The 12,293-nt window shown below is 39.1% G+C and overlaps 1 protein-coding gene across 1 annotated transcript; it reads right to left on the bottom strand.

The window, feature by feature from the left end:
• Nucleotides 1-10,006: 10,006 nt before the first annotated feature.
• FAM237B (family with sequence similarity 237 member B) lies at nt 10,007-10,958 on the bottom strand. Its single transcript, XM_049769179.1, has 2 exons — nt 10,568-10,958; nt 10,007-10,116 (listed from the first exon to the last, which is right to left on the bottom strand). The coding sequence occupies exons 1-2, from the start codon at nt 10,956-10,958 to the stop codon at nt 10,058-10,060; spliced, it is 450 nt and encodes a 149-aa protein (XP_049625136.1). The 3' UTR covers nt 10,007-10,057.
• Nucleotides 10,959-12,293: the final 1,335 nt, after the last annotated feature.

Here is a 12,293-nt window from a genome sequence, read left to right as displayed (position 1 = left end):
TTATCTTATCTTTTATTTATTTTATTTTTTTTTCTTCAGGGCAAACTAAAGTTGTTTTTTTTTTTAAAGTAAGAATTTATTTAAAGGACAAAATTGATTAACATAATGAGGTAAACTAATATAACATAATATAGTGACATAACATAACATATAATATAATTGATATAATAATAATACATGTAAGTCAAAGAAAGTTTCTGATTAAAAACACAATTTTTTTTTCATAATGGCTTACATATCTTTCACTGTAGTATTTTGGGTACATATTCACATTGAATCAGGGGAATACCCATCACCTAATATGTCCTCTTCCCAATCAAAAATCAAATATACTGAAAATAGGCAGAGTCCTGTCTAGAGGCTTCCAACCTCAGTTTGAGAGAGGATGTGAAAAAAGTAATTAAAATACCACAACAATACAAAAAAAAATATTGAATTAAATAACCGATAAGCACTACAGCAATAAAGACAGGCACCACACAATAGTCTCGGTTCTGAAATCAAATCATGCTCAAGTGCAAAAAGAAAGAGAAAGACAAAACAAAATAAAATAAAATAATATTGGAGGGGCCGGGTAGGTGGCGCTGGAGGTAAGGTGTCTGCCTTGCAAGCGCTAGCCAAGGAAGGACCACGGTTCGATCCCCCGGCGTCCCATATGGTCCCCCCAAGCCAGGGGCGATTTCTGAGCACATAGCCAGGAGTAACCCCTGAGCGTTAAACGGGTGTGGCCCAAAAAACCAAAAAAAAAAAAATAAAAAAATAATATTGGAGACATCAACCGTAATCTCCACACCAAAATAAAGACGTCAAAAAAAATAGATCAATCGATAACTAAACGTGGGAAAATGATTGTTTTGTGCTTTTTTTAAATTTTTTAATTGATTTAAATAAAATGCATCATATAATTCACATACTTGATCATAATACATTTGTTTCTAATATGTGAAAGCGAAGTTGTTGAAAAAGTGAAAGAGAAAAAAGATAAAACAGCAATCTCATTTGTGAAAATTATTGTATCACCAATTAAGTCATTAATACAATGGCAGAAGGTTTAACAAGCTCTTTTTGTTATATGTCCAGTCTATTAAATTGGGGTGTTCCTTTAGGGATGACAGCATTAAAAAATGAAGTTGTCCAGAAAGTCAAAGCTGATCTTCCAGCCAATGAACCCAAACACAACGTGTAGAAAACACCACACTGGGGCCGGAGATATAGCACGGAGGTAAGGCATTTGTCTTGCATGCAGAAGGATGGTGGTTCAAATCCCGGCATCTGGAGTAGACAGCCCAGCCCAGCCAGGGAGGGTAAGGAATAAATGTCCTTTTGAATGAATGTGTTCTGACCTGGGACTAAGTAACCAAAAGTGGAATTGCTTGCTGTATGTCAGCTCAACTTTGTTTACCAATAAAATCCCCATTTTTAAGAATGTACTTGAGCTAGAGAGATAGTACAGGAAGTAAGGTGCCTGCCTTGTGCATGCGCACTTGCACAGACAGACACACACAGACACACACAACTCTCTTGAGCACTGCTAGGAGTGGTCCCTGAATACTAATACCAGGTGTGCTCAAAAACCTTTTTTAATCACCACACCACCACCACCACCACCACCAAACCACCACCACCACCACCACCACCACCACCACCACCACCACCACCACCACCACCACCACCACCACAGACACAGACCCTAAAAAAAAAGAAAAAGAAAAATTACAAAAAAAAGTTTCATTGTACTTCAGACACATCTCATGTACATACAGATCATAAAAAAGTGTCCATAGTCCTTAGTTCAGAGCTAAGAACTAAGAATTCTGGCACTTCGTAGACAAACTTTTTTGACTTTTGCTCCCTAAAAACAATAACAGAAGTGGAGAGGGTCTTGAGTAATTTGGTGGTGGTGGGAGCAATAACCTTATATTTTGTGGGTTTTGTTGTTGTTGGTTTTTTTTGTTTTTGAATCACACCTGGCAGCGCTCAGGGGTTACTCCTGGCTCTATGCTCAGAACTCGTTCCTGGCAGGCTTGGGGTACCAGATGGGGTGCTGGGATTCGAACCACCATCCTTCTGCATGCAAGGCAAACGCCCTACCTCCATGCTATCTCTCTGGCCCCATTATAATTTTTAACATTATTATAACCACATTAACCAAACTATAATTTGTATAGGGCCACACTAGAATATACTCAGGGGTTACACTTGGCTCTGCACCAAGGGGGTGATTCCTGAAGATACTCAGGGAACAACCAGATGGGGTGCCAGGAATTGAACCCAGGTCATCTGCATGCAAGACAAATACTCTACCTGCTGTGCTCTCATTCTGCTTCCCCTCACAAAAAAATCTCTTCTTTTGAAAAAGAAGAGAGACAAGATAGAAGCCATCTCCTTCATTATTGTAACCAACACCTGAGATAATAAATTACTGAGTAAATATGATGGTAGTCTCAATTGGCAGCCTTTTTTTTTTCTTAAACTTTGCAAATGGTGCAAAATCCTTAGCAAAGTAGGAAGACAGTCACAAAATAGGAGTAGATCACACTCGGAGGTGGGATTAGGTGGTCTAAACACCAATCAAAGGTACTACATTCAAAGATGTTTCCAACTAATGAGTAACAAGGCATATACTGAGTGGGAATGGCTTCTGGTTACCCCCACATGAACAGTGCTCAGGGAACAATAAGGGATACTGGAGATCAAACCCTGCAAGATAAATGTCTTACCTGCTATAATATCACCCTTGTCCCATTAGTTGATTTTTTGTTTTGTTTTGTTTTGGGGGCCACACCCAGTGGCACTCAGGGGTTACTCCTGGCTCTGTGCTCAGAAATTGGTCCTCACTATGAGGACTATATAGGTTGGATGCCAGGGATGAAACCTGCACCTATCCTGGATCAGCCGTGTGCAAGGTAAATGCCCTACCACTGTATCACCACTCCGGCCCAACTAGTTGATTTTTTTAAAGATTAATAATTCTTGTAAATAAAATAATGACTAACTTTAATAAAACTTTATAATAGAAACCAGAGTGATAGCACAACAGGTAAAGCATTTGCCTTGCATCCAGCAGATCTGGGTTCTGTTCCCAGCATCTTATATGATCCTCTTGGCACCATCAGAAATGGCCACTGAGCACAGAAGTAGAAGTAACCACTAAGTACTGCTGGGTGTGGCCTAAAAGCCCTCCCCCCCCAAAAAAAAACCTTTTTAACAACTATAAGTGATTGACATCTGGTTGAATAATTTTCTTTTTTTTTTTTCCTTTTTGGTTTTTGGGCCACACCCGGCGGTGCTCAGGGGTTACTCCTGGCTGTCTGCTCAGAAATAGCTCCTGGCAGGCACGGGGGACCATATGGGACACCGGGATTCGAACCAACCACCTTTGGTCCTGGATCGGCTGCTTGCAAGGCAAACGCCGCTGTGCTATCTCTCCCGGTCCTGGTTGAATAATTTTAAGCTAAAGTATAGTCTTGTTTTATGTCACTAAATTTTTGACCTTCAGTTATTTGTGCACATACTGTAAAAGACAACTATTTTATTTTATTTTTCATAATAATCATAATTGATTATTTTGACGTCACAATGGAAAATATGTTGTGCACCAAAATGAGGTCATAATTCATGATTCTGACTTCACAATGGACATTGTGGTGCATTCCACTGTGAGGCCATATGTCACAGTTGTGATGTCACAATGAACATTAAGTTGTCCTAATACTATCAGATCATAATTCACCATTATTATGTCACAATTAACATTAGGATGCACACTGCTGTGGGGTCATTATGTTTGTCACACCATAATGGACATTTTGATACACCCATCTAGGAGGTCATAACTCATGGTTGTGAAGTCACAAAATCCTTTATGATGTGCCACCATTATGAGTTCATATTTCATAATTGTGACATCACAATGGACATTATGATGTGCATCATTTTGAGGAAATAATTCAAGTTTGTGTCATCACAATAGACATTATGAGGTGGGCTACTATGTTGTCATAATTAATGATTATGACTTCACAATAGTCATTATGATGAGTTCCACTATAAGGTCATATTTAAGTATTGTGATGTCACAATGAACTTTATGATGCATACCACTATAAGGACATAATTAGTGATTGTGGCATCACAATGGACATTTTGATGCATATCTCTATGGCTGTGAGTAACTCATAGTTGTGAAGTCACAGAATCCTTTATGATGTGCCACCACTATAATGTCATATTTCATGATTGTGATGTCAAAATGTACATTATGATACACACCACTATGTGGTCATAATTCACGAATCTGACCTCACTGTGTACTTTATGTTGCGACACCACTATAAGGTCATCATTCATGATTGTGACTTCACAATGAACATTCTGATGCAAATCACTGAGTCATAATTCATATTTGTGACCACATAAAATGTATTTTATGGTGAGCTGTACATCAGGTCATATTTCACTATTGTGACATAATAATGGATATTATGATGCACACCACTATGGCATCATAATTCTTGATTGTGAAGTCACAGAGTATACAAAGTAATTTATGATGTGCCACCACTATGATGTTATATTTTGTGATTGTGACATCACAATAAACAATAAGATATGACACCACTATGACATAATAATTGTTGATTGTGATATTACAAAGAACAATATAATACATGCCACTATGAGGTCATAATTTAAGTTTCTGTTACCACAATAGACATTATGAGGCCAGCCACTATGTCATCATAATTCATGATTGTGACTTCACAATGATCATTAGGATGCATCTTACTATGAGGTCATAATTGTTGTGATGTCACAATGGACACCGATATGAGGACATGATTAATAATTGCAGCATCACAACAGAGCTTTTGATGCGTATCTCTATGAGGTCATAATCCAAGTTTGTAACATCACTCTAGACATTATCATGCGCAATACTATAAGATCATATTTTAGTTTTGTGACTTCACAATGTATTTTCCGATGTTTAACCACTATGAGAACATAATGCATGATTGTGGAAGGAGAATGGACATTTTTGAATGCACAGATCTTTGGATCATAATTTATGGCTGTGATGTCACAGAATTTTTTGGAAATCATCACCATTATAAGGTCATAATTTACAGTTGAGAGCTCACAATGTACATTAACTTGTGCACCACTCTAAGGTCATAATTCAAGTTTGTGATATCACTATAGAAGACAACTATTTTCAAAAGAAATTGGTTCCTCTGTGCCTCCAGTTACCTTTCCAGATCCTGTGGGATATAAATGAAAGATCTTGTTGGCTAGCTCCCCAGCAATTTTTTTGTTTTGTTTTGAGTCCAAACTCTGCGGTGCTTAGGTGTTATTCCTGGCTTTTTCTGACTCTGGGCTCAAAAATCGCTCCTGGAAGGCTTCAGAGACCATATGGGATTTCAGGGATCTAACCCAGATCTGTCTCTGGTTAGCTGTGTGCAAGGCAAATGCCCTATCGCTGTGCTATTGCTCGGCCTCCATCCCTAGAAATTTTTATAAGACAACATTAGCCTTTCCCTTCAATCAATGAACTTTTTTTATCTGAAGGAACTATTATTAATTGGCAAGATATTTTAAATCTAGATATTCATTGGACTTTTAATTTCTTTACCAACAAAGTATGATGCTAATTATTTAAAAAATCAACAAAATTTATACAGTACATTAACAAAGTATTACAACACTGTAATTTAGCAAATTGTTCATAATATAGTTTTTTCAGGTATTAAATGTTCAAATACCATCAGTAGAATTACCATCTTTATGATCTTCCTTCCACCAGTGTCCCCAGTTTCCCACTAATCACCCTAGCTTTGCAGACATAGATTTTATTATTAAACTACAAAGGCAAACGGAACTATCAAAATTTAGGTCAGTGGGTGTTAATTTGTAACATTTTTTATATCTCCCAATGATGCTACTAAAGTCATTTTCTAAGAATGTACTGGGCAGGGGCCAGAGAAATAGCATGGAGGTAGGCCATTTGCCTTGCATGCAGAAGGATGGTGGTTTGAATCCCGGCATCTCATATGGTCCCCTGAGCCTGCTAGGAGCAATTTCTGAGTGTAGAGTCAGGAGTAACCCCTGAGTGCTGCCGGGTGTGACCCAAAAACCAAAAACCAAAAAAAATGTACTGGGCAATGAATGGTTGATGTTAGTTAAGCCCTCTGCTTTTCTGTTTAGGCTCACTGAGCTTGATTATCTTCTATGCAACTTTCCCATCAGATTGGCTCTGATTATAGTAGGCTTGGTTCTAAAATTTTTGAGTCTACATGATTCTACTACATCAAGAATCTATAGATGATTTGGAACAAATTTTATGGCCTGGCAGTTTATAAGATTGAGTTGAAGAGCTGAGCAGTTTCTGTCGGAAGGTGTCTGGTGTGATTGCACTGCTATGCCTGAAATTCAGGCAGAAAGAATCTGCGTGCCCCATCCAAGAAGGCCCAGAGTTCTCAGCCCCTTCCAGTTGGCGAGAGAAGAGTTGATAGCCATCATTTTCTTTTGGAGATTAGTAAGTGGAGCTGAGCCACTTTTCTGGCAAAAGATAGTGAAAGTGGGTGGGTGCTGCTGGATTTTCTGGTTCAGGGGAATATCAAGAAACTCGGCCTGCAAACCCACAGCTGTCATCTATAGACTAGTCTTACCTGGAGGATGTAGCTACACATCTTTTTTTGATTAATTGACTTTTTTTCACAAATATGCTATTATAGAGTTTTTCATGATTGAGTTTTAGTCATATAATGTTCCAACACCCTTTACCATATACATTTTCTGCCACAAATTCCCAGTTTCCCTCTTATACCTCCATCATACAAGTAGGACAGAAAAGTGATCAGTATGACAATTAAATTAGAATTGGTATTTGTGTGTGTGTGTGTGAAGCTTTGCCATTTCTTTTGGAGGGTGTCTGGTTTGGCTATGGGCTGCTATGCTTTACCTAGTTTATTTGGGGGAGGGGGTTGGGTCATATCCTGTAGAGCTCAGGGGTTACTCCTGGATCTCAGAAATCGCTCAGAAATCACTCCAGGCAGGCTCAGGGGACCATATGGGATGCCAGGATTAGAACCACTGACCTTCTGCATGCAAGGCAAAAACACCTTACTTCCATGCTATCTCGCCAGCCATCAGTCCATTTTTTTTTTTTTTGGTTTTTGGGTCACACCTGGCAGTGCTCAGGGGTTACTCCTGGCTGTCTGCTCAGAAATAGCTCCTGGCAGGCACGGGGGACCATATGGGACACCGGGATTCGAACCAACCACCTTTGGTCCTGGATCAGCTGCTTGCAAGGCAAACGCCGCTGTGCTATCTCTCCGGGCCCTCCATTTTTTAATGTTGGAGATTTTTAACCTCCTGAAGTTAGACAAAATGATAATGTGTATATAAAATCCCTACTGAAGGGTCCATCACTTTAAAAAAAATTTCAAAGCAGTTTCTTTTCTTTCTTTCTTTCTTTCTTTCTTTTTTTTTTTTTTTTTTTTTTTTTTTTTTTTTTTTTTTTTTGGTTTTTGGGTCACACCCAGCGGTGCTCAGGGGTTACTCCTGGCTGTCTGCTCAGAAATAGCTCCTGGCAGGCTTGGGGGACCATATGGGACACCGGGATTTGAACCAACCACCTTTGGTCCTGGATCGGCTGCTTTCAAGGCAAACACCGCTGTGCTATCTCTCCAGGCCCATTTTTGCAGCTTTTAAGATTGTATTTCAGTAAATGTGGTTGTGCTGGGAATGTAGCTATGTAATAAAAAAAAAAAAGTCATTGGAATATTTGACAGCAGTATTATATACCATGGTAGTAGTTTTTATGAACAGATAGTGATGGGCTATTAATCCTAGCAAAGACTAGACCTCTGAAACATGTAGTGTTTAGCTAAACATGTAGTTTAGCACAATCTTGAATTTATTCTTCACCTTCGATAGTAGGAACACAGATCAAATTTAGGGCTACTATTTAGGGTCTAAATGACATAAAATATGCTTGCTGTTGGTGAAAAAAGGGTTTGGAGGGTCACTTGTGGTTATCAGTGGCTATTTCTGCCTCTATGCTGAGGAATAATCCTGGAAGTTCTTGGGATTACTTCCTTCTCCCATCCCTCCTTCCCTTTTATCTTCCTTCCTTCCTTCCTTCCTTCCTTCCTTTATTCCTTCCTTCCTCCCTCCCTCCCTTCCTTCCTTTCTTCCTTCCTTCCTTCTTTCCCTCCCTTCTTTCCTTCCTTCCTTCCTTCCTTCCTTCCTTCCTTCCTTCCTTCCTTCCTTCCTTCCTTCCTTCCTTCTTTCCTTCCTTCCTTCCTTCTTTCCTTGTCTTTCTCTTTATTTTACTCTTTTTCTTTCGCTCTTTCTTTGTGTCTGTCTGTCTGTCTGTTTTTTTTTTTTGTTTTTTTTTTTTTTGGCTACATCAACCTGGGTTTATGCTCCTGATTCTACAAACAAGGATCATTCTTAATTAGCCTGAGAAAACATGGGGTGCTAGTGATCAGCTGGGGCCGGAGAGATAGCATGGAGGTAAGGCATTTGCCTTTCATGCAGGAGGTCATCAGTTCGAATCCTGGCATCCCATATGGTCCCCCGTGCCTGCCAGAAGTAATTTCTGAGCCTGGAGCCAGGAATAACCCCTGAGCACTGCCGGGTGTGACCCAAAAACCACACACACACACACACACACACACACACACACACACACACACACAAACCTGTGTCAGCTAAGCTGGAATGATAGCGCCTACTACAGGTAGGCAGTCAACCTAGGTTTGATCCCCAGCATTCCATATGGTCCCCAGAACCTGGCAGGAGTGATTTCTGAGAGCAGAATCAAGAATAAGCCCTGAGCCCCACTAAATGTGGCTCCAAAACAAACAAACAAACAAACAAACAAAAAACTGTCAGCTGTGTGCTGTACTATTGTATAAATAGTATATTTATATATAATATATATTATATTGTATAAAATATCTTTAATTAAATGCCATGATTACAAACATGTTTGTGGTTGAGTTTTAGTTATAAAAAAGAACACACCCCCTTCACCAGTACAACTGGTGAATCCAGTTAGAGAAATAACTATACTAACAACTAACTATCATGACAATGATAGTGAGTGAGAGAAATAGAATGCCTGTCTCAAATACAGGCAAGGCGAGTATAGGAATACAGGGAGGTGGGAAGATGGGGGCCCAGGTAATGTGGCTCAGTGGTAGAACATTTAAATGGAAGAAAACTAGGTATTGAGTTTGATCCCTTGCACATTGGTAGGAGAGGGGGGTTAAAAACAAAAGACATCTATTGAATCTGCACTTTAAGAAAACACTTAAAAGAAAAGAGAGAAGGAAGGAAGACAGATATTAGAAGATTAAAAATATAGCCTCATTGTGTAGAAAAATAATTTAATATATAGGAGGCCTCGATAATGAACCATACATTTCAAGGGTCACACAGTACACTTCATCAAGATGAACTCTACTTTTAAGACAATATTGGGCTGGCGAGGTAGCACTAGAGGTAAGGTGTCTGCCTTGCAAGCACTAGCCAAGGAAGGACTGTGGTTCTATATCCCGGAGTCCCATATGGTTCCCCCAAGCCAGAGGCAATTTCTGAGTGCTTAGCCAGGAGTAACCCCTGAGCATCAAATGGGTGTGGCCGAAAAAAACAAAACAAAACAAAAAGACAGTATTGGCTTTAATTTTAGTAGCTTTAAATTCAATATTATGATTAAGAGGTTTTATAGAATTTGCTACAATATTACTCTATTATATTAAAAATTATCTAAAAAGATGGAAATATTAACTCAATATAAAGCTACAAAGCAATTGTACATAAAAACAATCAATATTAAAGAATTATAAGCAATTAAAAAATTTAATTGAATTACCATGAGATACAGTTACAAAGTGGTTCATGATTGAGGTTCAGTCATACAATGTTCTAACACCCTTTACTAGTGTACATTTCTTACCACCAATGTCCTCATTTCCCTACTTCATACTACAGAAAATAATTTGACCACGTGAATGCTGACAAATTTCAATTTATAGCATCTTGTTCAAGATATCTTCCAAGTTCTTGTTCTTATATGTAGAACATGTTTTATAAAATCCAGTCCTATAAGGTTAAAGAGAAAAAATTATTAATATTTAATATGGCTCATAAGATTCCTTTTTTATACAGCTCTATTAAAAAATCAAAACCACAATAAAGTTTCATTTTTAAATGTCTTTAAAAATATTAAAATCAAGACCTCAGATGTAGCTAAGTAGAAAACAAATAGATAATGTTATACATATTATAAATAATTATTGACTTAAGTTACTTATTATAAACTATGCAAATAAAATAATTTTAATAAAATAATAAAATGTCATATTCCAAAGTAATTTAGAATCAACCGCTTGCACACCAAACAACTGCTTCTGTGATTTCTAAATGATATAAAACCACTTCTGTGGTTATCATTAGCTTGCTTGTTAGATAACTTGAAAAAATCTGAAGGGGTAAAATATCGACTTTTTAAGAAAGCTAAATTGATGTTTTCTTAAGTACACATTTAGATTACCTCTAGTTATTGTCTGTGGAAAATTAGTCTCCTGAGGCATCACCTGTCTGCGGCCCATTCCATGAGATCTTGAAAGCAAGCAGTCCACATACATATCCCAGAAATCCTGAGCTATGCTTAAGAAAATATTGTAATGTCTAGGTCGCTGGGATTTTTGCAAGAACAGCATAAAATTCCAGAGAGCATCTACACTGTGGTCTATCTTGAGTTCCTTGAGCTCTATCAGTGTCAGAGAACAAGCATTCCAGCACTGGAGATCAATGTCTTCTGCGATCCCTGGGCTGATGCTGGCCAGCACTCCCTTCTGAAATTTAAAATCGGCTTGAATCAGACTGGCGAGAATCAGGCAGCTCAGAGGTAGGCAAAGCCATTTTCTTGTGGCGAAACCCATATTCTATACAGAAGAAAAAAGAAATGGGGATTATTCTTAAGTTAAAAGGTTAATTATAATTTAAATATTAAAAATACAAATACATAAAATTCAAAGTAATTTTAATCAAAACAGATATGCCTGATATTTTGATTGGTTTTCTTTGATTATTCACTCCTGGACTGTTTTTGAAAAGATATTCCAATTGATTTATCAATGTTTTGATAAAGTCTCCAGGAGCATCTGCGATTCAATACAGATTTATGAAGATGGAATAGTTTAGTTTCCTCACAAATCTTTAGAGCTAGAAGAGACTTGAAAAAAAGAATATGTGTCAACCTTCTTTAAAGATTAGAAAAAAACTTCTTTAAAGACTACAAAAAAAAATTTCAACCCATGGGGCTCAAAATGAAGCCCAGTCTAAATGGGGAATGGGAGTTGACATTTTTTTTTAAATAGGGATTTTACCAATCTATTAGCCCCAGTGGAGTTGGACTGCTCAAGTACAGTATTAAATATAACAAAAGGACCTGTAGCTTCATTCTTATTCATTGAAAAATAATTAAGTATTCTAAGTATTAAGCACTGGGATCTGGTGGGTGCCTGGCTTCTCTCAGGTTGTTGGAGAGCTGGCTGCAGAGATAAATACCCCTCTAATGAAGGTGATAAAAGCCTGGTCACAGATTCCACAATAAGATGCAGAATAAGGTGACCTCAAGCCCAGATCCAGGTGGAAGCCCAGGACTTAGTTGGCTTTGAATGAATGGCCAGACAGCAACGTCTCCGGGCAGCCTTCGGAGGAGTAGGTGAGAGGCCAGATGCTGAAGAGTTCTCAGTTCTCACCTTCTCTTCCCCTGCACTGTCTTCAGCCACCTGCCTTCAAAAGTTGGGACAGAGAGACAAACCAAACCCTAGAAATATCAACTTTGGTTACGAGATCATTCTGCAAAGTGCTCCAAACTGAGCTGGTAGCGACCAGGGAATGAGGGAGTCTAAAAGGGAGGGAAAGGATCAGACAGAGAATTGTCATCGCCGAGAACTCCAGTGGCTCTCCAGGGCTCCCGGGCCACATCAGGTCCCGACACCGGGGAGAGAAGAAGCCCGCGCGGGAAATACCTCTCTGGGCTGGGAGTGTCGTTCTCTCTGCCCGCTCTTGCCCGGGACACGTTAGCTGCTCCGGACCCGACCGAGAGGGACGGAGGTCTCGGAGATGCTCCTAGCTCCGGACACCTGCCAGGCCACCGCCGCCAAGGAGTAGTGGGAGCTGCGAGCGCAGGGAGCTCACTTGGCCGCGCAGCGCTCCGGAACTGCACAGGCTCAAGTCTGTCCCGCAGCGCCCGCCGCGCTTCTTTTCAA

Source organism: Suncus etruscus, chromosome 1 (genome assembly GCF_024139225.1).
Source record: "Suncus etruscus isolate mSunEtr1 chromosome 1, mSunEtr1.pri.cur, whole genome shotgun sequence".
Taxonomy (NCBI): Eukaryota; Metazoa; Chordata; class Mammalia; order Eulipotyphla; family Soricidae; genus Suncus; species Suncus etruscus.
This window is presented reverse-complemented; position numbering and strand designations above follow the sequence as displayed.